Here is a 25,458-nt window from a genome sequence, read left to right as displayed (position 1 = left end):
ACAATTAAAGAAATACTGGAAGATATGTCACTATAAGATTCACGACATAAAAAGCGTGGTCTTCTTCTTAGCTATTTAAGGTTAAGGTTTTTACGACTGCCTAGTTGGGGGCATTCCTTTTTACAGGTATCTAGTCGGGAGTAATCCTTTCTCAAAAAGTTGTTATGTTTGCCAAAACTAGTTGGAAATGAAAAATATCCAATGTACCAAATTTACTATACTAAATTCTGTCCTTGTTTTTTACCAAAATATGTTCTACTATATGCCTTGGTTCTGACAATCGCTTCTATTCTATAGATGTAAGATTGTATAATTACTTGTATCGACACTTCTATGAGTATCTGCAATAGCTGAATTGCTTTGAAAATCTATCCCATTATTTTTGGAGGATGTTGGTAAGCAAACCTTGCAAATTCTCTTTTATTTGATAATAAACTTGAATATGAATGGATGCTTTTGCAGGTCATGGAACAATTTTTTGGCTTAGTGAACACTTTCTTACAGAATCACCGGGATACATGGAAAAGAAGAATAGGGATCCGTACATATAAGGTACTTACCTGTTCAAAAAATAGCAAAGGTCACATCTCATTTCAATATTTATTAACTGATTTGTTATTCTATTCTGGCATTGGTTGCACTTAAATGACAATTTGGTTTTTTTTTCATTTTATTAGAGAGATAAAATTGCGTGGTAAATATCTTAGCTAACCATTGTGGCCTATTATTCATTACAATAAAATGCAACTTGCTTACACATCGAACTACCCGAGTTCTTGTTCTTTGTTTTGTATGAATACTTTTTCCTAGTAAAAAATGAACATGATATTTGAAGTAAATCTTGAAAGCATATCAAATATAGTCATATAGTTACGGGGTTACTTATGTGGAGTCACATTCTTCAAGAATATGTAAATGATTCAGTTCTGCATGTGATATCTATCCTGGTCAAAGCAATGCATCTATGATGAAGTGAATTGCATAATGAACACCTCTGCTTGTAGAGAATGTGCATAAGTTTGTTTTGTTTATAGCAGTGTTTCAAAATGCGGACAGGGGTCAAAACGCGGCCAAGGAAAATCCTAGTCGAATCGGTACGATGCAGTCGAGTACTGGGTTGACATGATCATAAATCATAATGGGAGAGTCAAAGTAGTTTTTATTGACTTTGTAGGACAAAATGTGGAACACGGCCAAGGTAAAAGGGAGTCGACTTGGGGGAGTCCACAATGATGCGGGGGAGTTTTAAAACTATGGTTTATAGGATATCTGTCATTACTTGTGTAAACAAGAGTAGAATCGTCATTTTTTGTAAATGTCACTTAGATGAATAAAAGAGAGGAGTTGATCGCACAGCTCAAAGAAAGGAGTTGGTACCAGAGCTTTGATCCATGATCTTCTCTCTCTTTTTGAATCTCTAAGATGAGGCCTTTGGTCTTGCCAACAGTTTTTGGTATTTTGGAAGCTGAATTTAGGGATCCAGATCTGGACTTCTTTATTCATCTTCTCATGGGATGTTGATTGGTTGTTCTTGAATGGGTGAAATGAATAGATTTGGTCTCACCTCTCTTGATCAAGAGATAAAAGCTATCCTTTTGAACCATGGTGCTGCCCTCTTTTGCAAATTTTTATAGGTTTTGGAGGTTGATTATATTTGGGGGTGTTACATAATGCCTTTTGAATGTCTTTTTGGATTGTTTGATGTATATGGAACATATATAGAAGTTATTTGGCTGTAGAAGAAGTGCAAGAAGTGTTTGAAGGATTGTGTTTGGTTTCTATTCTATTTATGAAATGCAAAGGAAGAAGAAGAAGAAGAAGAAGAGAGTAGGGGAATTCATTGTGGCCATGGTTTTAAATTTTGACCGATTTCGGTGGAGACCGACACCGAAATCACGAAAACCCGAAACGGTATTTTAATTAGGCCGAAATTTCGGAATTTCGGTCGGAATTTCTATTTTTCCGAAATTTCACCCAAAAAACCTGTTTTTTTAATTAATTTAATATTTCACCGAAATCTCGGTAATTTCGGCAAAATTTAATATTGAATAAAATATTCTTTTCTTTGTTTCGCTTGATTTCGGCCGAAATTTCTGTCAAAAATTTGAAATTTCAGGGGTCTGAAAACGGTACCAAAACCGAAATTTTAAACCATGCTTGTGGCCCCTCTTTTTTGGGCGGGCCTACACGTGACACATGTGGCTAGAGCTGGCAAAAAGTGACCCGGACCCGCGGGGCCACCCGGCCTGCCGATAATTTACCTGTCTGGATCACCAATTTAGTGACCCGTTGAAATTTACGAGGCCCGTAGGGGTCCCGTCAAAACTGGGTCGGGCCGGGTGGACCTGGGGTGACTGTAAAAACCCAAATGATTGAGATTTTATATGGTGTAAGCCCTCATAGTCCCGTATTTTTCAGAAACTACTGTACGGATAACATCATAGGATGATCTAGACCGTCCATGTGATGGAACACAACATAAATAGGTTGTGCCCCAAAAATCATTTCCATAGGATGATCTTAGCCCATCATCTATAGAGGTTTCCATAAATAATAATATGCAATCCATAGATCAGAGGGCTAGGATCATCCAATGGAAATGATTTTTTGGGCACAACCTATTTACGTTATGACCCATCCCATGGACGGTTTGGATCATCCTATTATAGCGTGGGAATAAAAATAGCAAAAAAAGAAAAGAAAGAAAAACGGGTGACCCGTGGGTCCACCCCACCTGCCAGTACGGGTTGCGTGAAACCCGGCTCGGCCCACCCGTTTGCCAGTTGTAATTGTGGCCCCTCTTTTGGGTTGGCCATTGCATGTGGATTTTTATCAAGGAGTTTTGAACAGTGAGGAAAGACTTGATATCTAGGGACATAACAGAGAACATGACCTTGGATAGGATAGAATGGAAGAAAATGATCCACGTAGAAGAACCCAACTAGAACTAGGATTAGAGCCGGGTAGATTCCTTTTACCTTCTTCATGAATTTTTTTCTAAAGGATTCATTTAGCCGACCCCAACTAGTTTGGGACAAAGGCTTTGTTGAGTTGAGTTGAGTTGAGTTTTGAACCCAGGCATTTTGCTCTGATACCATGTGAAAGTGAAACAACCAATTACTCCAAAAGCTTAATGTTGGCCTAGGCGGGTTACTGGACCCAGATCGGGGTATGGCTGCATCGTCCTAGGCCTTGTGCCAGCAATGCCCCCTGGTTTGGACTCTTAATAAGGTTAATGGTAGAGCTTTTCGCATCAGCAATTGCTTTTGGGATAGTTGGTAAGCGCCACGATCCTACACTTGAGCTGTTGGAAAGGTGTTATTTAATTTTTTCAATACTTCAACCGTAATAAATCGAAACAAACACTGCAAATCAAATAAACACATTTTTCATGCTTTTCCATAGAATTTTTTATGGAAAACCTTATAGAAAAGCATTTATGATTTTTAATCCTTGTCAACATGCTTTGTTTGCCCATCCTAGTTAAATTGAAGGTCGGCATACTTTTTGTTTCAATGTGAAGAGTCACGGGAGATGAAATTTCAAAATTTCGATAGAAATAATGACACGTCTGAAATGCTTCGGTTTCCATTTCCACCGAAATGAAATGTCAATGAATTCCTTCTTCGTCATTATTTCTATTGAAATTTCGACGAAATCTCCACCGAAACGAAATGTCAATGAATTCCTTGTCATTATTTCTATTGAAATTTTGAAATTTCGACCAAAATTCAACTGAAATGGTCAAAACGACAAAAAAAATGAAAATATGTTATGAATTTACATTGTATAATGCTATTTTTCTTTTAAAAAAATCATGCCCTAATATGCTGTAAATCGGAAAAAATACTTCAAATCAAAGAAACAATTTTTTTCATGATTTCAAGGAATTATTTGTAGAAAACCCTATAGAAAAACATTTAAGATTTTTAATCTTTGTCTGCATGCTTTGTTTGCCCATCCTAGTTGAATTGCAGGTGGGCCTACTTTTCATTTCAATGTGAGGAGTCACGGGAATTTCAAATTTCAAAACCTAAGCATCATACAAATGATGAGCCTCTGACTAAGCACTGAAAGAGGATTTTTTTTGTTTTCTAAGCCATTTCACTTTGCGTTTCATTTCATTAATGTAGAGAATGATATTTGGTAGGCAACATCATTGAACTACACAGCAAAGTAACCATATCTTGCATGGGATGTCAAATCGACATGGGACCAATAATACCTCATAACACTATGTGGTATTGACATGGAGTTGGGGTCCTTGGAGGGAAGACTGCTCATTGTACTTTTTATACTTCATTACGTTGTACTTTATTGATTTTATTGTTTCAGACATGTGTAACAACTGTCACTAGGTATTTGATGTGATTAAGCCATTATGGATGGCTTTCTTGCTTATGTGATGGTTTCTAAGTTTGTATTTGAGCTTATTCTAGCATTTCCCAAAGTTTCATCTTAAAATTTCATCATTTGCATATGTTTCCATACGTTTCCGTGATTTTACAAGATTTCCACCACCGAAACCGAAAGGTTTCTGTTTACGTGGCGACCAATACCGAAACTGATTGAAAGTTAAAACCTTGTTCTTATCTTAAGCTGGTGAATAGATGTTCAGCTTCCCCGCTTGTATGAAAGAAACTGATGATGGTTCCTAGGAAGAGGTTTAGAGTAGATGTCTGCCAACTAATCTCAAGAACAGATTTAACGAATTGAGATCTCCTTGGAGTCCTCCTCCTCTCTTACAAATGGCAATCTACCTCAATAAGCTTTGGTACCTGTCTTTTGGCAAAGCAACAAAGGCATTCAATCATTTATTGTGACCTATGATAAATATTTGCTAATCATGCTCTAATCGTATCGGAAGTTGTTTTCTATTCTTATATTCTTGTGCAACTATTCAAAGTTTATTAAAGTTACTAGTGACGAGAGTTCTAAATCCAAGTGAGATGAGAAAGAGGATACTAAGTGATGCCAAAGCCTTTTGTCTTAGCTCCTTAGCTTTTATTGTGTGGGATCATCATCATATCATCATCATATGAGTATTTGCTGCTTCTGGAGCAATATTTCTCCACGTTTACCGTCAGAATGAATTGACCACTAGAATGGGTCGACTGCACAGTTGGGTGTATTTATTTCAATGGAAGAAGCTGTGGATCCTTTTTTATTTTATTTTATCCTCATCAGAATGGTCATTTGTATAATTTTTGATGAAACAGGTTGTCCCCTTTACCCCTAGTGCTGGTGTACTTGAATGGGTTGACCGAACAATTCCACTGGGCGAATATCTATTAGGAAGGTTTGTCATTTTACATGAAATATATGCTCCAGTATCAGAGATGTTTTTGCTGGTATTGACCCTGATTTGGATGCTCAAGTGGAATTTGGAGCATTCCAAAAACTTGGAGATCCAACTAGAACACATATTTCTCTTTCTCTTTTCGATGAGAATTTGTACACGACATTGGAGAAACCTCTCTTTCTATTTAGAATTCATGAAGAAAAGGTTCCATATATGGTTTGGATATCTTAGCCATTTCATTGTCTACATTTCTCAGCATGAGGAATGGGGGTGCACATGGGCGCTATGGACCTGGAGACTGGACATTTCTCCAGTGCCGGGAATATATGATAAGTGTAAGTGTCGTGTACATCCATTTTGTTCTGATCACTTCTAGTACTCATAAACAAGAAAATATGACGAGCATAATACAGAATCTTTACCATATCAACCGTTTAATGCCTGTTTACAAATATTATTACAAAAAAGTGACTTCACTAGCAGAAGATTCATTTAATTGTATTCTCAAAATTTTGAGTTTCATTGTCTCTACATCAAAAGAGCATGTAATGAAATTTTGCTGACTGATCATCATTATTACATTTTTTTAATTTGGGATCCCTATAATTTGAAGAATTTTGATCTTTTATGTAGGAAAAGGACAAGCGCAAGGCATTTCAGAAAGTCTCTGAGAACTTCAGGTTTATCCTTCTTTGCTTCCAATCTTTCCGAAAAGTTAGGAAATTCAAGTTCACTTCAATTAACTGCTCTGTGATTGCAATTCAAGCAGGCCTGTCATGCATTACTTCTTCTTGGAGAGCTACTTGCAACCTGCTGATTGGTTTGAGAACAGACTGTCCTACACACGAAGTGTAGCTGCTAGTTCTATGGTGGGTATATTTTACTCTTGCCATGGCATTGATTTCGATCTTTTGTTTATCCACCCTTGTGACTAATTATCTTTCAAATCCTTTTAGGGGCTGTTTGGGTACGTGGATTTTAGAATCCAGATTTTAGTATGAAAGCAGTGTAAAAATCTGGAGTTTACAACCAATTGTCCTGGATTTTAAGTAATAAATCCAGGTTTTAGAAATCTCTCCAATATCATGAGATTTCAAAAACCTGGAAACAAGGCACGATCTCCTACTCTTGCTCGACGGAAAGAAGGGCGAGAAATCAGAAAACGACGGACGGTCTCCTCCTTCTCTCGTCTCCCATGCAGGATTTTGAGGAAATCCAAGATTATAAAATCCATTTGGATACACGGATTTTAGAATCTTAGATTTTCTAAAATCATGCATGGGAGACAAGAGAAGAAGGAGACCATCCCTCGTTTTCTGATTTCTCGCCTTTCTTTCCGCCAGCAAGAGAGTAGGTAATCATCCCAGGTTTTAGAAACCTCAGGATGCGAGAGAGATTTCTAAAACCTGGATTTCTTACTTAAAATCCAGAATTCTAAAAAAAACGGAACGGACGGCCTCCTTCTTCTCTTGTCTCCCATCCAGGATTTTGAGGAAATCCAAGATTCTAAAATTCGCATATCCAAACGGCCCCTTAGTGTGTAATTTGCTACATGCACTTTCCCTTTTCAGTGTGGTTTTCTTCAATTGCTTGGTATTGTATGGAGTGTACTTTTCTATTATTGACAAACTACCCTTCAGATTTCTCAATGGCGATAATATCCCCTACTGAATCAAAACATCCCCCAGTTGGCTAAAAGCATTGAACTTATGTACAAAGATTCAAAGCATTCTCAATGAATTTCAACTTCCACTTTGTCTTTTGCCAAATCTTCCCAAGAAGAGGTTCATGCTGGTCTTTTGGACTTCAAAACCATTCCTAGAGTCTAGGCTGGTTAAAATCCTAAAAGTGATGAAAGTTGAAAGGCCAATTATGAATATGATTTACATTTCAACTATCCAGGAAGGCCCTGGGCTGTTCAACTTTAATGATTTCTTGGATAGCCCAGTTTTGCCATTTTTCCTTGTGAGTTGAAGCAATGTATCATGAAGTTAACCGAATTCACATTATTTGGCTTAGAATAATTTCCTTAAATTCCAGAGACGCAAATTTTATTATGAGCCCCAAGTTCCGTCTTTTTTTATATTTAAGGGGATAAAGCCACGTCATATATGAACCTCAAGATTGAGATATATTGGGGGAAGTAAACTTAGCACCAGATTATATCCTTCCAATTCAGGTGGGCTACATTGTTGGACTTGGAGATCGACACTCAATGAACATTCTCATAGATCAAGCCACCGCAGAAGTAGTTCACATTGATCTCGGTGTTGCATTTGAGCAGGGATTGATGCTTAAAACGCCAGAGCGGGTTTGTCTGTAACTAAGCATTGATTTCTTTTCTTACTCATATCCTCCCTACAAATCCCAGAAGAGGAGATGCTTTTTTCACTTGTGTAAATACTAAATAGTGTAAATAAGTATCCCTCCAGAATAAATTTGATATTTCAAATGTCTTTGGCAGGTTCCATTTCGACTAACAAGAGACATTATTGATGGTATGGGAGTAACTGGAGTGGATGGTGTATTTAGGAGATGTTGTGAGGAAACACTCTCTGTTATGAGGACAAATAAGGAAGCACTACTAACAATCATTGAAGTATGATTGACAAGCTAACGTACCTTATAAGCAAAGAAGAACCAATATTTCCACTGATAACTGAATAATTAAGGAATTTTCTGTACAGGTTTTCATCCACGACCCTCTTTATAAATGGGCTCTCTCCCCTCTGAAGGCTTTGCAACGACAGAAGGTATGTCGAAAATTCTACGTATTATAGCTGTAGTATGCTAAAGTATGATTACTTGCCAGTTGCCACTATCTAATAGTTCTCTTTCATTAATTTTTGCTATTCCACTACTCCTAAACAGCTTGGAGCCAGAGCCTTCTTTTTGAACTATTCAGAATATGAAAATTTTGGAAAAATTGGATTCAATCATCAGCTTCTCCTATTGGAAATAGGATTGGCTATGCTATTCTTCTATTATATTCTACTTGAAAGGTTTTAGATTTTGGTATCAATATGCGTGTTTCGGTCATGACGAAAATGGAAACATGCCAGTTTCATATGGAAATTTCGGAGGAAATCCTATAAAATCACGGAAATGTTTGGAAACATAGGCTAATGATGAACCTTTAAGATGAAAATTCAGGAAGTGCCAAAATAAGCACAAATACACTCAAAATCTATTACATAAGCAAAAAAGCACTCGTAATGATTTAACAACATGGAACACATAAGTACATGTGTTGTTGCGTATGTCTAATGATTCAATACATACTTCACATTTCACATGTAGTTCATATAAATATTTATACATGCAATTCATATAAATATAATTATATAGAGGAAAGTGATTGTGTGCTCGTGCGCATATATGCGCTCAAGTGCCCCAAACACATGGGTCCCACATTTTTTGGACTTGGTTGTAATTTATCTTGGCCTACAATTTCGCCTTTGCGCGCATACCTCTTCTCTAAAATAATAGGTTCTCGCTTCCTCTCCAAATGCGAGTTTTCTTAGCGGAATTTCTTACTTTTCGTGGAGGATTAGATCCTGTAACAGGGGGCTATGGCTGACCGATATTGCACACCATCATTTAGCTATTGCAATTCTTTTCCTCTAATCCTTTCATTTCAAGTAATTGGTTGGTTCTACAATAGTAGATAGTATTCGATGAAAGAAAGAGAAGAAAGAAAGAAATAATAGAAAAAGAGCTCCAGTATAAAGATCCTCATTGGTGCGTAAGCCAATTGTATACCACAACTGATAAACACCGGAATAAGCGATACTCATTCAAAAGGAACGGTTTATCCAACTCAAAAAAAATTATGTTTCGCGATTCCATAATCCAATTTGCTTATTCAAATTATAATTTACCTTTGGATACCAATCACGAGAATGTATATTCTTCCTCAAACGTGGCGATAGCTATAATGTCCTGAAGTTCTTTGTAATGTTGTGAAGTTTGCTTAACTCTTTGCGCAGTTTCATAATGTTCCTCGCCAACAATCCTAGGTTGGAGCATAGTTGACGTTGAATCTAAAGGATCTACTGTTGTACCGCCGATCACTCTACATATGCCTCTCCCCAATCAATTGATACTAGTTGAAGTAATTGAAATTCCCATATTTGTCCGATGAGAAATTCGAAACGAAAAACGAAAGAAATAAGGATCCCTCCGCCATTATACATATGATAAGTTCAGGGAATGTAGAACTAAATAAATGTACATATTCATCTTTGTACACGAAATATACGTATGATAATCCGCTTTATTATTCTTGTTCTCCCGTCCTTATCTTTTAATAAGGAGAATAAGGGGTTTATTATGAGTTCCCGAAAAACATAGGAGTTTGTCGCTAGGGATTTAACCAAATATGATCGTCCAGTTCCTATAGAACCTATCACTAAAATACCCCTAGAAGGGGAAGCTGAAGTTGCCAATTTGACGGCACGTATGGTTGGTATGAACAATCAAGCCCAACAAGTGGCGGGCCAAGCACATAACTGGTTGAAGATCACACGACAGTTCGAATAAGAACACTCTTTTATAATTCATTATAATGTTGGATCCATCAATCAAATAAAATAGATCGTTCCTCCGGGAAGAGCCAATCGAGGAAGATCTTTATCTGAATCCCATTTGTTAACCAGTTTTTTGGAAATTCTGTTTCTGATAATTGAACACCATTATAGGTGCATTTAACATGCATTTCTTTATTCCACTCCTTCAAATCCTCGTACCACCCTCCCCTTTGAGAAACCTTTAACACGCCCTAACGCTTAAGAATAGATGCCATATAAGCGGCTTCCTAGCCAGAGAAGAGCAACAGGAGCTATATTCAAGGAAGTTGTGGACTAGAATCAGAGATTGGATGGGCATCCGAGAGAGGGAAAGAGGATGCTAAGTGCTAACAAGGCTATTTGTTGATGAGCAATAATGGGTCTTTCCTTCGCATTCTATACTGCGATAGAACAAAAAATGGCAAACTCTTTCATTCATTCTTTTTCCCTTCAATCAAAAATGAACAATTCTAATTCTAATTATTCAACAGATTGAATCAAATCAATTAAGTATAAATCTGGGACAAGGAGAGAGTCTAATTGGTCGATGCATTCCCACTGATAACGAGTGGGACCAAATAATTCTATGGGAGTAGTTGTTGAACCATACCACATAGTTCCAGCAAAGACGAAAGCTGCAAAAAAGACAGCAACGATACTCAAAATGGCTATTTGGAATGACTCGAAATACTTAGTAATGTAATAACACCTAGTAAGACCAACCAATGGATTAGGTTTCGTGACAATCAAAAGAGGTTTCGTTTGGGCCCTCTTATCTCTTCCTTCTCCGAGCTCGGGTTATGGAAGAAGGAACCGAGAAGGAGTTATCAGCAACAGCTGGTTTTATTATTGGACAGCTCATGATGTTCATATCGATCTATTATGCGTCAACCCAAACTGCATCTTCCTCTCCAGGACTCCGAAAAGGTACTTTTGGAACACCAATAGGCATAAAATGAAAGAAAAATTAAGTACTCTATTTCACTTTGATGTGGAAACGTAATGGAACGTCGAATGCTGGAGAAAGAACTAGCATTCAAGTCGATCTATTACGACCAGCGCGGTTGTTCGTATTTATTCAGTTCTCCACCTCAACGACAGAAAATAGTACTCTATTTTTTAGAATAAAATGGTATTCTAAAAAATGACATAACAAAAGCGTCTACATTGTCTGTTGCAGTAATCCCGCCTAGGCAATGATGTTGACATGAGGAGGAACATATTTACTAGTTATATCATCCGCAATCGCCTGAATCTCGAGACGCTCCTTGGACCAATCATCTTGTTGTTGCATCGAAACATATAAATGTTGACTAATGTGGCTAACGTTGAACTTGGTAAAATGAAATGGTTGAATAATTGAAAAATGAGATTATTCAGGAATACACATTGTTAATACGATATATAAGGACCGCTACTACAAGCAGTCCTACACCTTTGATCGTGAAATATCGATTGCTTGTTGAACCCTGTAAATCACGTGAAAAAAATAAGGGCCCATTTCGAATGAAAGAAATAATCAAATATTGTTTCCAGATACCCCATGGTCAAATTCGAATCACAGCTTGTAACCCAGTTTGCATAGGTTTGTGCACAGATTTACGTTCAATAATCCCTGGGGCTTTCACTTCGACACGTCTTCATTCATGATCGGTTAGAGCCCCTCTTCCATCAATAAGTACTCTTCCCTCAATCAATGAGTGACTCGTAGTGACGAAGAACTAGTCCGGAGCCGTTCGCCCAGTATCCCAGTGCGCCACTCCTAGGGATTATGTTGAGGCAAGAGCCTTTTTAGCAAATGGTTTCATTATCCCTTTCTTGCAATAGATCCTGGGGAAAAAGCATTGCTAAATCGATACCATCAGCTATTTCATATGTGACTACGGGTCAAACCGAAACAAAATACTTTTTCTTGGTAACTGCTACTTAGTATCGGCAATGAGTCTGAAAAAGTATCTAAAATGGTGAAATTGAGATATTTGCACTGGTGTGGATGGCAGGCAGGCAGGCCTATATTTCTTGGTTTCAATAGCTTACGAGCGTTGTTTCTATCTACTATTATCTAAAAATAATCAAGTTATTAATGAGAGGGAGGGCAGAGCTTTTGGTTTTTTGCATGTTGTCAAACAGTTGAACAATGAAAATAGATGGCGAGTGCCTGATCAAATTGATCGGGTCATGTAGGAACAAGGTTCAAATTATTTACTTATTTATAAATATGAATAGTTCATTTCATTTTGAAATTTCATTTATCCGTTATTATTATTTCAATTGAAGTTCCCAATCCAATAAAATACTTATTAATATGAGGTCTCGGGTCTCATGCTCAATGGGTACAAAACACCCACGCTTTAGCGCCCGGTGCAACAGCTCCTGGTGCAACAACAAGCACCAGCTTGAATTGGGAGGGTGGTGATTTAATAGCAGTAGGCGGCAAAATCTCGTTGTTACCTATTCCATTAGGAACCGCAGATTAGCCATTTATGTGCAGTCAATGTACTCTATGGATAGAGATAGAGTTGAACATAGTAAAATAAGAAATTGAAAGATTTTGTTGAAATTGTTCGTTTGGAAGAAAATAGAATCCTGGGTCGCAAACAGTGATTCGATTGATGATGAAGAAAGAGAATTCTTGGTTAGTTCTCTACCTTAACGACAGAAAAAAGTTAAGAAAACGACAGAAAACTTTTTTCACCTTAACTACAGAAAACGGTTGTGGTGATCCAAACCATTCATTTGCAAGGCCCCATCATAATAAATAGGGTGTGTACCAAAAATCAAGTCAATTGGATCATCCTAACCCCTCCAAAAGTGGAGGGCAAAATGGGCAGATTGTGGACAAACAGTGTCAATCCATTTCCCCCTCCACTTTTGGATGGGTTAGGATGATCCTATGGACCTGATTTTTGGTACACACCCTATCTATGATGGGGTCTTGCAAATGAATTCATTGGACCACCCCTCCAAATGTGGGACCCATGTGTTTTGGGCACTCGAGTGCATATAACAATCACTTTATATAACCCATACCGGTGCAGTATAGCACTAATACACTAAATGACCAAATAAGATATTTTTCCTTTTTTAAAATGATTTTTCAAATTTATAAAAAAAATTATAAGAAAGAAAATACAGCTTAAATTGTTTGTATACCCAGTTGTGGCTAATATGAGTATGCCTTGATTTTGTTGGTTTTTTTAAGAGTTTAATGATTTTATTTTTATTTTTAGTAAAAATATAAAATTAATTATTTTGTTATAAAATATAGTATATAACACTACCATAGTATGAATTGTGATGTTTATATAATTTTCTTATTTATTTTAATTTTTATAATTTTAAATAATATTTATTAGTTTTAAATATTTTTAATACAAGAAATTAATAATTTTCCCTAGTTTTAAACAAAATAAATAATTTTTAGCATTTCAAAAGCTTTCATCTTAAATTTCCACAGCTGGCATATGTTATAATATGTTTTCTTGTTATTATAGAATTTTCAATTGAAACCAACATGTTTCCAAGTTTCGCCTAAATAATGTAATATAGACTTACGGTTTTGATTACGGTATGCGTTTTGGTTATGGTATGCAGTGAGGATGGAAATGGAAACATTTTGGTTATTTTGTGTCAATTTCAAAGGAAATTTAAAAGATCTGAAATGGAGATTAGAGGGTTCCATTCACTAGAACTACCCCGGAGATCCCTTATGTTCCTGAGGATGGTGGAGCAGAAAAGGAGCCTCTTCACCTGACTTTCCCTTGGAGATTCCTCCTCTCATAGGGTGGGATTTCTTAGCTTCACTAGATTCTGCTTAGTAGCGCTATTAAATGCTAATAAGCGCAAATTGGCCGATACAACTACTTGCAGATGAAGCAGAAATCAGAGATCTCCTATTCGGACTGTGTTAGCTTTTGAGAAAAACCAGAGGCCCCTAATCATGGAAGGGGATTCTACCAATGCCGTAGCCTGGGCTTCTGGTACCTCTAAGGGACCCTAGAGCTTAGGAAGTAGTTGCGGAGATATTGGATCTGATAAGGGCACTTGATCCGAGGATTGAACACCGTAGGCGATCGGCGAATGAAGTAGCGGATAGCTTAGCTAAGGCTGGAGCCCAAAGGGAAGAAATTGAAATAGCATCCTTCCCATAAACCCTGTTCAAGCTGCTGAAAGGACGGAAGAAGTAATCCAGGATACTGTACTTATCCCACCTTTTGTTCTTTTGATTTGGCCTCGGGTATGCCCGTGCCTTCGTTTTAATACTTGTAAAGCAGGTGGTCCCGAATGCCCATCTTAACATTAATGAAATAAGTCAATTTTCAAAACAAAACAAAAACTAACTGCAGACGAAGCTATGTTTAATGCTCAATTTTGGTTACAAAAGCTATCGTCTATTCTAATCATAGATTTTTCTTAATAATCTGATCACTTGAGCGTCCCCATACTTTCAAGTGGATCACACTCTTGGTTTCCGTCGTGCCAAGTATTTCTTTCCATACAACCAGTTTTCTTTACTATTTCAGGAAACAGATGATGATATTGCATCAAGTTTGGAGGAGTCACAAGATGTATATGAAGGGAACAAGGACGCGGCACGTGCACTGATGCGTGTCAAACAAAAGTTGGATGGGTATGAAGAGGGGGAAATGAGAAGCGTACAAGGCCAGGTAAGTTACTTTGCCGCATACACATGCATGCACACCCCACATGACACCATGCATGAACACTAAACGTCACACATATTTAAAATGGAAAACCGAAAACATTTCAACTTCCTTTTTCTCTATTTGCACTGTTCTTCCCTTTGGCCTGAGAGAAACAACGGCTGAGGGATTTGATATCATAAGACTTAATGACCTTGGGCTTGTCTGTTTCTCAGATAATGGGGGTATAGTTTTGATGACAAGAATGTTAGGTTTGTTAGTGCTTTGGTATTAGCAGTAGATAATATTGAGGCAATATTTTAATTTTTCTGGTGCAAAGAAAATAATTATGTGATATTATAATACTGTGGTTGTGATTGTGACTGTTTGGCAGTACTGAGCTTTAGAATACTGCAACATTATGCGACACAGTGTCATTTGATGCACTGTTTTAATTTGTGCACCCCATGGAAAGGATTGAAGGGTTTTGGGGAGATTTCATGATTAAGTAATAAATGAGTTCTTTTAGGCATCCTGTAGGAATATTGCAGTAATTTGTCTTAAACATTTACATTGGAAAGAAAGACATGTTTCTCAATACTCACTTTTGTAGACGACTTCACCAATTTTCTGTCTACAATTATTCATCAGTTTCTGAATTCTGCTTTCAGGTCCAACAACTCATACAAGATGCAATTGATACAGAGCGTCTATGTCATATGTACCCTGGCTGGGGAGCTTGGTTGTGAACCAGATGGCCGCCTTTGGCAGCTGCAGCATCCAAACACATTGTACCCGATTTTATTTTATTTTATTTTTTTGGATTCTTCCCATTTTTCTGTAAATGTGAGATGTATTTTGGATGAAGTTGCTGTCTAAGGGATGTAATGTTATATATTGGTTCAAGTATGTTAGTTACCATGTATAATGTAAAGGGCCCCATTTACAGGGGCAATTTTACTGAAAAGTTATTCTCATTTCGTGATTTAGGGCCTGTTTTGGCAATTTCCAAATGTAGTCCTAAAAATTTTGGAGCTGATGAATTTTGTAAAAATCAACTTCATGTTGTTTTCATACTCATATGAATGGGCTAGAAATCCGTAGCCTCTCCGCCATGGTTTGTAATTGAACTGTTTCATGTGATTATTTGTGTTCTAAAATCATGCTCAATTGGGTGCAGTTGTCACCAGAGATGGAAATAGATAAACTTTCTCCCCTAGAAATTCGGTTTTGTCATCTCTCTATCATGTTTTGTCACAAAAAACAAAATTTAGAGTGTAGTTTCTAATTTTCAGGAATTCTCGTTTACCATATCGCCATGCATAAACCTTTGTTCTTTAAAATTTGGTTACCAATCATATTTTGCCACAAAAATGAATTTTAAATAGCTGTTTTTATTTGCAGTTATTATAGACTTTTACTCTCCACATCATTAGGGAAGCTCTCTCTCCACCATTTCTATCCACAGCTAATTTCTCTTCACTTTATTAAGAAATCTCTCTTCAAAGAAAGGAAGGGAACTGTGATTCCGTTTTCTATGCTTTTTTTTTGCATGGAATTTTTCCGAGGTGGATTGTTTTTCATGCAGTGTTTTGATGGAGTGGGTCCCACCAATTCGTCTCAAACCCACGCAACGAGTGGTGCCCACCAATTTACCTCATGGTTTGAGGAACTGGTACCACTATTCTACACTGATCCATAGCATAGTGGGGGCCAACCATTTGCTATCTCCACCAAATCCGCGCACAGATTGGAGCCCACCATTTACACCATATTTTGAGAAATTATATGGTGGGGCCATTACTTTACACCCATGCATAGCAGCCAAGAATGCCAGTTCATTGATAAGCGAAAAAGAAAAAACGTGAATACTGTTTGGATTGACGAGAAAATAGGATCCAGGCTTAGAATACTGATTCAGTTGAGTGTGGTTGTGATGCTTTGATAGGAAATCATCTCACAACCAGTTGGTGTAAATTGAATTTTGATGGGTAATGGGTAAAGATAAACCTAAGGGTTGCCTTTGGATTGCCGGAATCAGAAATCATAATTGGCATTCTCATTCTGATTCTGTTGGAATTAGAATACCAACTCTTGGGTGAGAAACGTATGCCATAAATTCTCTTAAACTATTTTGCCTTAATTCCACAAGGTCATCGCTTCCTTGCACCTTCTATAGCTATAGTTTGCTAAGCTCTTTGACATGTAATGCTTCTCCAACTTCTCCCATAATTTAGGTGCCAATTTTTTTTCATAATGTTAGCTGCTAAACGTAGTTAAATTTTGTTGACTTGACTTCAACTCAATGTCATCCCACTTACTATGCGTCTTCTTCTCCATTTCTCTTCGACGCCTTATCGAAGCCTTGTTGAACAAGGATAATCTTTCACTCTTCTATGCCAAAAAGTGAAGTTTCCAATTCCATCAAATTTCCCACCTCTAATTTCGATATTGAACCTTTGCGGCACTTTCATATTACTCGCACCTCTAAACAATATTATAAATTCGATTATCACATAATGTGTAGGTTACTCGAGAAATACTAGCAGAATATTTTCTTTCCACACATTGATCAATCTAAACAATCATAGATTAAATCAACAACTTCTGAAAATCAACGTCTTGCAACAGCTAATTATAGTCTATTTTCTCTGGAATTTAATCGTCTCTCTCTCTCTCTCTCTCTCTCTCTCTCTCTCTCTCTCTCTCTCTCTCTCTCTCTCTCTCTCCTCTCTTCCTATATTAGTAATGACACCCCTACTTATTCTCCTACTCTCCGAGTATATACCGTGCAACCAAACACTACTTACACTATTCTTCCAGGTAATTCTAGTCAAATCAAAATGCTTGTCTCCTCCTCTTGACTTCTTTTGGCTTCATATTCCACTACTCTCCGAGCTACCCCGAGCAACCAAACAGAGCATTAGGAAATAGATATTGCCCACCTTTTCTTCCTCATGCCACCCCTTGTAGTATACTAGTATAACTATAATTAAAGAGGAAAATGATTGTGAGCTTGAAGCTCATTAGGGGTGTAAACGGATGGAATTCGAATTGGATATGGCTATATCCGAATTCGATTACACTATACACTATCTGAATTCGGATTCGGATTCGAATTTGACGGATATTTAATATCTATTACCGAATTCGTATCCGTCGGATGTTGTTCGAATTCAGATATTATCTGTATCCGTTTATCCTGTAAATTCGAACATTGTATTGCGGCACTTTACCTTTCTATGGTCGTACATTTACCATCAATGACTATGGCATTTTTGCTCTAGAATTCTCTAGAAACTATGACATCTTCATTCAATCACCATCATCCATTTGTCTCTTTCATCCTACAACCCACATTTATTGCTTCATAAAAAAGCCATGTCAAACTTCAAGAATGCCCTTAAAATGAGAGATTACTTCATTTCCTGCCCAAAACACTTTTTGATTTTGTTTTTTTCTAAAAAAAAAATTCACTTTTCTTTTAGAAACAAAAGATAGTGTGTCATTACTAAAAATAAATATTAATGATATTATTAATAATAACTAAAAGGGATTTACTTCTCAGATTCGGATGTTAAACGGATCGGATATACCATTTACCAGATTCGCATCCGCTAAGAGCCGGATATCTCATAAACGGATTCGGATAATATCCGCTTGAAACGGATCCGGATAATATTCGCTTTAAACGGATTCGGATGCAAACAGTAATCGAATTTTCGAATATCCATTTACACCCCTAAAGCTCATATAACTTATATGAGCTTGAGGGCCCAAATACATGTGGGCCCACATTGTTAGGATGATCCAAAGCATTCATTTGAAAGGCCCTTACATAGATAGGGTGTGTGCAAAAAATCAGCTCCATAGGATCATCCTAACCCATTCAAAAGTGGAGGGCAAAATGGACAGACACCGTTTGCCACAAATCTGCCCATTTTTGCCCTCCACTTTTGGAGGGGTTAGCTTGATCCAACGGAGCTGATTTTTGGTACACACCCTATCTATGATAGAGCCTTGCAAATGAATGGTTTGGATCACCACAAAAAATGTGGGACCCATGTGTTTGGGCCCTCAAGCTCATATAAGCTATATGAGCTTCAAGCCTAATATATCACTAATCCTTCGAAAACACCCTAAATTACATGTTATGCATCTAAAATACCCCCTCACGCTTAGTAAACACCCGACTATAAATATACAAGGTTAACGTTTCTTATTTTAGTTTCACCCAAACCCTAATATCTGTCGCCTCTCTTTTCTGCGCCCCAACCCTTTGCTAAGAGGACCTCTCCAAAACAGTTTGCTAAAATGGGGTAAGCTTACACTTTCTTCTTTACAGTGTTTTCTATTTGATTTCTGCATATATTTCTCTTCTTTACTCAACTTCGCTTCTCATTAATGTCGCCAATTTTGCATTGTGTTCGATCTACACTGTTTTACGGTTTGAAATATGCTTTCCTTTTTACAATACTTTGTTTTAGATAGACAAAATGTTGTTAGATCTGTTGTTTTTTTTTTTTGCTCATCTCTACATGCACGTAATGCTAGGGTTTGGAAGTTGCTTTAATTTTCTAGCCCGAACCTCATTTTAGTTCCTTCAGAGGTTTCTGAAAGTATTTGAGTTTTCTTAGATATTTTTGTGTAGTTCGTCGTGTTATGTGATCTGGCTTATATACCATTCGAGGATTGCAAGAAAAACATTTCTGGGGGAAAAAAATAATTCTGAGCGATATTTTTTTCTTTATACGATTTAGAGAGAAATGATATGATTATGGTTAATTTAGAGGGATTTTATTTTAAATTGAAGCTCCCTCTTAAGTGATCATGGATTTGTGTCTAAAAAAGTTTAAAAAAAAAATTAAAAAAAAAATTTAGAAATATTTTTCCTGTCCAAACTTTTCCAAAAAAATTATCGCAGTCCAAACAGGGCCCTAATCTCCAAACCCTGGGAGGTCTATCCAGCGATGTAAAAGAGCTCAGATTTTTGTTCTGGTTGGAAACTCGGTTCAACTTCGATTTGAATCCTTATTGATCATATTGTACGATTACGATGTTACTCTGAATAAACGCTTAATAACTTGTATCTTTTTAGTCACTGTACTCTACTATATCGGCAGTGGGATTAATATCCCGTTATGCTCATAGAAATGTTTATTGAATGAAATGGCATAAAAGTTTGGGTGACTTGGGTGGTTTGAACTGAAGTCAGAGATTATCACACCAATCAATTCAGCTCTGTACTAAGCTTTCATAATACTTGTTCTGATCTAGTGCAAAGGGTCCAAGTTAACTCTTGTATTCTCTACATATGAACATAAAACCCGTTGGTGTCGGCTTGCATCACGACTATGATAATAAGCTTAGCGATGTGACCACGTTCTGAATAAGGTTTTTCACGTCCCAGTTTAAGTGTAGCTCAACAACCCCTTTCTCTGAGATACAGTTGGGGCCTCTGAACGTTGGCCCTTTCTATCTTCTCCTCTTATATTGACTGTTGATATATATGGTTTTAATTCAGTTTATGGCCTCTTTATTGCTGTTTTGGAACCTAGAGATCTCTATTTTATTTTATTTTTGTAATTTTTAATATTATTTGTTAAACGTAATTAGAACATATTTGTGGCTCCATCTGGGTCAGTAGGTGGTGTTGATGCACAGTATCATGTCTGTGACAAAGCGTTTTTGCTTCATATCATGATTCTTGGCAACACTTCCATCCCGTTTATTTCATCATTGGTGATAAAAATCAAACCCGTGGATTAATTTTATACGAGAGCTGCTAGGGAAGCACCACACCTTTTTTATAGGAGTCCCTAACAGCTCTCCATTTTGCCACATGCCTAGTACCACATTTATAACTTATTTTCATATCAAACAATACACTTGCTTTTTGTTAAACGGACAAACATACCTCCACCTTGGTACCCATGGATTGTTCGATCCTAATATCATAACCATGGACAAACATACAATCCTAAAAAAATGAGGCTTCGTATATCATATTCTATTTTATATTGAACTTGGTGGTTCTTGAATATCGCATTGGAATATTTCATGTTATTCCATTGTTCTATTGCACCATTAGGAACCTAGGGTTTTCCTTTGACCATTCAGACAGAGATATTATTGTACCTGTTGCAATAAATTATAGTTATGGTCCAAGAAGTTCCAGGAAAAGTCTTTTGAGTTTCCCTTTTTTTGAACGGTTCTTTTAAGTTTCCTATATTTACCAGCAACTTGCTGATGAAAAATTTTCAACTACTGAAAGCATTGCATATTTAGTCTGACACGTCATAGCAGATAACTCTGCTGACTTTCTTTTTTGTTAACACTAGCATCGGTAGTTCTATTGTTTATATGGAGACCCTTTCCTAGGAAGCATGTGGTTGGGGTGTACGTACCATTGCTTAACGGCATTGTGCCTTTTCTTGGTACTTCTGTTGCACTATTACTAAAAAATGATAAAACAAATGCTTGCCAAGATTCAGAACTGGGATCTAGGGAAGACCAAATGTCCATTCCCTTGAGTTTCCAGAGGGATTTGAGAATCAAACCTGCAGCCCCTAGTAGATTCATCTAGAATAGACAACGGAATTGATGAAGAAACAAAAAAGGCATACCTGAGGTGTGACCAGCTACCAAATCAGGAGATCGATCTTTGATGGTATAATTCAAAACAGCACACTGCTCACCAAAGGCCAACCCATCCAGAGCAGCTTCCAACTCCAGAAACTCGATCTGGAACTCGGACAAAACTCAGAAAGAAAACCCCTGCTGCCTATGGTGAAGCCCTTGCCCACTATTGTCTCCGACCTCCATCCAATGGATTTGCCATAACCTCCAACGACGACCTCCTGCGTTACAGAACCTCCGAAATGACACTTCTCGTGGTCACTTATCTGGGACCACCTTCACCCTAAAGTTTTTATTGTCTACGATTAGCGGGAATGAGATAACATCCTGCCAGGCAGTGACAACCCTCGTGCAAAGCATGCCCACGCCCGAACCAGCTCTGTTCACCTCCGACAGGATCTCCACCAGGACTTCCCTTCTATCCATGCCGTGCACTATAATCCTCCCCTTGATCCACTTGTCCATAGCAACCGCATGTCCAACACCTGGTGCGTGGAATCCCACTGATCTTCCAGTACTCCCCAGAGGTTAGATTTGAAGAAGTCTAAGTCTCCTTAATTAAAAAAAAAAAAAAGAGAGAGGAAGTCTAAGTCTCCGACAGGATCTCCACCAGGACTTCTCTTTACAACACACCCACCCCCCCGCGGGCCTCTCTCTCGTTGCAATTCTAATTGCCTCTGGCATGGCCTCCAATGGTGGAAATATCAAGCTTAACATTGAAGAATTGTGCCTAGCATCCCACTGCACCTGTCCCATGCATACCAGCCCCTTTAACCCTACGTTCACAATTTCTATCCAAGCTCAATTAGATGTTATTACACGTTCGGCTAGCTGCCCTTCTTCTGAAGTTCAGGAAATAACATTTAGAATAAATCAATTCCTTCTCTCTTCAGTCACTTTGTCAGCCTTTGATTTATTATAATGGTATGCTAATGGAAAAAATCACCACTCCGATCCATCATGACCAAAGCAAAAACACCATCTATGGTCTGCACCAAGAATCCGATCTTTCATGATCCAGAGCAGAAGCTCATCACCAACACAATCGACGCACAATCCCTTAACAGCTCAATCATAAGAAGGATTCCATATCTTTCATTAGCTTGGCTATGTTTCTACTGGTTAAATGTACATAATTGCCTACCCATGGATTTAGTCAGTAATGCAGTTTCACAAATTTCCCCATGTGTTACCTTGAATCTTGTTAAACTTGGGCGGCCTCGCCCAAGCATACGAGCTTCCATCTCCATGGATTACTGGCACAGCAAACACTACACTGGAATTACACTCCGCAAGGAGCTGGTCCACCAAATATTGTGCTTCTCTGAATTTCGTGGTTCACTTTGAATTTTGATAAACTTTTATTTACCTTCATAGACATACTTATTACCTGTTAATTATGTTATTGCAATCACTTAAGATTATTGTTAGCTCTCGGTTTGAGGCTTCCAAGATTGCATTTTTTTCTAATTTCTGTTACCAATACCTTCACTTGCTTCCTGTCAATTATGGCAACCAAGGTGAGAACGTTGCCTCTAATATCACACTTTGTGATGCATGAAAACATGTCCATAATTCAGCCATCCATCATGACCCTAGAACTTTCTAGGGAATCCAGACCAGTAATATTGCCGACTTGAGGTTTTGCTTTTTGCACCAGCTTATATTTTCTACTTTTTGTTACCACACCTGCACCTGCTTCCTGCCAGTTACCCTGATTCCAGATATTTCTTTTATACATCTGTAGACATCTTGGAATGTGGACCAATAACATTTGTCAATTTTCGGTTGTGTTCCTTGCTTTTCCAGCTTACATTCCCCGAGTTCACTTTTCGCTTCATAACCATATGGATACATGTTCCCTCATCATTATATGTGTTCAGTTTCTATGTGCTGTGGTCTCACACTAGTTGTGCAGGGGCTAGGGCATTGATGTTGCGTGGTTTGCACCAAAGAACTTTACACATCAGTTAATGAAATTTTCAATGACAGGAAGACTCGTGGTATGGGAGCTGGGCGCAAGCTGAAAACCCATAGGAGAAGACAGAAATGGGCTGACAAGTCTTACAAGAAAAGCCATCTTGGTAACGAGTGGAAGAAGCCCTTTGCGGGCTCTTCCCATGCCAAGGGAATTGTCCTTGAGAAAATGTATGGTTCCCTCCCTATCTATTTGAGTATCACATTCACTCTTTCCGTTCTTCACTGAAGTTGAAATTTTTTAAAAAACTCAATATCCCTCAGAGGTATTGAAGCCAAGCAGCCCAATTCAGCCATCCGAAAGTGTGCCCGAGTTCAATTGATAAAGAACGGAAAGAAGATTGCCGCATTTGTACCCAACGATGGTTGCTTGAACTACATAGAGGAAAATGTGAGACTCACCTTATATAACATACCTTCTCTCTCTCTCTCTCTCTCTCTCTCTCTCATAATTGTGTTGTTTGGTGGGGATACCCATAGCTTATGAATGTATGTTTCTTACAGGATGAGGTTTTGATTGCGGGGTTTGGTCGTAAAGGTCACGCCGTGGGAGATATTCCTGGAGTCAGGTTCAAGGTGGTCAAGGTTTCTGGTGTGTCGCTTTTGGCACTCTTCAAGGAGAAGAAAGAGAAGCCCAGGTCTTGAACTTCCTTTCCACTCCACTCTATTTTCAAATGCTAAGATTAGTAGTTTTGTGGGCGACTTCAAATTTCATATTTTAGGTTTTGTGGACGAATTTAAGTGGGCTCTGTTGTAGCCCACTCGAGAGCTATGATGATGGATATTTGTGCTTTTCTAAATTATCGGTGTGTAGTGTAACCCTTCAAAAAAAAAATCTCTTTAACTTTTCTTGAAAGAGGTTCCCCAAGATGATTTATAACAGCCACTTTTTGGGTCCATGGGTCCCAAAGTGGATGTGATCTGGTCCGTTAATCCGACCAGCAACCAGAAATCCAAACCGTTGACATCATCTGTTTGGATAAATTTAGCTGGGGACTGATATCAGCATTTCCATGTTTTGGTAATGGGACGAATAACACTTGTCTATTTGGCTGCTGATAGCTTTTGGGGAATTGTAATAGCTTTTGACAGCTGGTTAAAACTGTGTGATTCGTCTCATTATCAAATCGTCAACTAATCAGACCCGATAACAGGTGAAGGACTCATACTCTGACCCTCAGTCAGAGATGAGTTCTGTTCAGCTCTTTTTTAACTTTCAAAAAGGTAAAAGAATGATATTATCATAATCAACTAGATGACGGGTCTTTGAAAATTGCCATCCCAAGTCCAGCCTATTGCCCTTGATATCCCATATTCATTGGATGATGATTCTAGACCCTTTGATCAAACTTCATCTAAATCCTAAGCTGTTGATTTTGTGAATAAATCTCCATTTGGCATCGGGGCTGGAACCACTAGGTTTATAGTTATACTGGCCTGTCCTATGAACAGTCCTGATTACCAGGCATATATGGGACCCATTGCACGTACTCCAACTATACGTTTGCTCAGCTATAGCAGACGCTGATCTTCTCAGCCCCTGAGAAAAAATAAATATAAAAAAGCAGAGCTTTACTTACTCACCTGTTGAAGTAGAGGAGAGACAGGGAAGGAGGCGTTTCTTCATGGTGTTATCAGTGGAATTTATTTATTTAATTTCCCTTTGTTTTTCTCTCGATTAATTTATCTTACCCTTTTGTGTTCTTCGAGAAGGGACATGCTTTTTTTTTCTTTTTTCTTTTTTTTTGTTGAAGTTACCCTGGTTGGTTCCGAAATTGCAAAGTTACTATTATATACAGTAATCATGGTAACAGACTCTGTGATATTACTTGAAATTTTGGGTAGAATATACACACACGTCTTGCGTGAGACCCAAAAATTATCCCCTAGGATTCATCAATAGTTCTTCTGTATATTAGTGCAGTGTTAAAACTTAAAAGCCTTCCCAACCTTTGATCAATGTTTGTTGTTGTCACCTAAATATGGGGATTACTCTGGTGGGATATAAAGTTTAAATCCTAGCCATTCAATAACATTAGTCGCATTTTTATGAAATAGGTTAGTCAATTTCTATAAGGGCATTTTGGATATATTTCATAAACACAACATTTTTATTATTTTTCTTATTTTTAGGAATTTTCTTCTTTTTTTTATATTCCTTATTTTTTTCTTGTTTGATGAAGAAAGTCCATTCATTTCGGTCAGTAAATACTAATACAAAATGAGTAGATCCCAGTTATTCGATGATCCAAGTCGTTCATTTAGTGGTCCTTATCCTGGATAGGTTGTGATACAAATATATCTTTGAACCCGTACGGGTGAGGCTCTT

The 25,458-nt window shown here is 37.7% G+C and overlaps 2 protein-coding genes across 6 annotated transcripts in view; both read left to right on the top strand.

The window, feature by feature from the left end:
• The window catches only part of ATM (Serine/Threonine-kinase ATM-like protein), a 128,280-nt gene extending 112,762 nt beyond the window's left edge, over positions 1 to 15,518 (top strand). For 4 of the 5 annotated variants that reach the window (XM_077388011.1, XM_077388013.1, XM_077388010.1 and 1 more), the window contains 10 exons: positions 463 to 552; positions 5,220 to 5,299; positions 5,559 to 5,637; positions 5,936 to 5,982; positions 6,072 to 6,171; positions 7,482 to 7,613; positions 7,767 to 7,901; positions 7,990 to 8,055; positions 14,394 to 14,537; positions 15,185 to 15,518. In XM_077388011.1, coding sequence (XP_077244126.1) covers positions 463 to 552; positions 5,220 to 5,299; positions 5,559 to 5,637; positions 5,936 to 5,982; positions 6,072 to 6,171; positions 7,482 to 7,613; positions 7,767 to 7,901; positions 7,990 to 8,055; positions 14,394 to 14,537; positions 15,185 to 15,262 — 951 coding nt within the window. In that variant the 3' untranslated portion in view covers positions 15,263 to 15,518. The remainder of the gene's footprint in view (positions 1 to 462; positions 553 to 5,219; positions 5,300 to 5,558; positions 5,638 to 5,935; positions 5,983 to 6,071; positions 6,172 to 7,481; positions 7,614 to 7,766; positions 7,902 to 7,989; positions 8,056 to 14,393; positions 14,538 to 15,184) is intronic. The other variant, XM_077388014.1, reaches the window with a different exon arrangement.
• A 3,158-nt stretch (positions 15,519 to 18,676) lies between these two features.
• Positions 18,677 to 23,985, top strand: LOC143884439 (small ribosomal subunit protein uS12). Its single transcript, XM_077388009.1, has 4 exons — positions 18,677 to 18,832; positions 23,145 to 23,300; positions 23,394 to 23,520; positions 23,634 to 23,985. Exons 1-4 carry the CDS (start codon positions 18,828 to 18,830, stop codon positions 23,772 to 23,774), a joined length of 429 nt encoding a protein of 142 aa, XP_077244124.1. The 5' UTR covers positions 18,677 to 18,827; the 3' UTR covers positions 23,775 to 23,985.
• Positions 23,986 to 25,458: the final 1,473 nt, after the last annotated feature.

This window comes from Tasmannia lanceolata, unplaced genomic scaffold (genome assembly GCF_043159265.1).
Source record: "Tasmannia lanceolata isolate RefF3 unplaced genomic scaffold, GAP_Taslan_0.1 ptg000008l, whole genome shotgun sequence".
Taxonomy (NCBI): domain Eukaryota; kingdom Viridiplantae; phylum Streptophyta; class Magnoliopsida; order Canellales; family Winteraceae; genus Tasmannia; species Tasmannia lanceolata.
Note: the sequence above shows the minus strand (reverse complement) of the source record. Positions and strands in the feature narration are given on the sequence as shown.

Coding starts and splice junctions, on each gene's coding strand:
- LOC143884439 (XM_077388009.1), top strand. Junction 23,301..23,393: donor GGAATTGTCCTTGAGAAAAT/GTATGGTTCCCT, acceptor AATATCCCTCAG/AGGTATTGAAGCCAAGCAGC. Junction 23,521..23,633: donor TGAACTACATAGAGGAAAAT/GTGAGACTCACC, acceptor TGTTTCTTACAG/GATGAGGTTTTGATTGCGGG.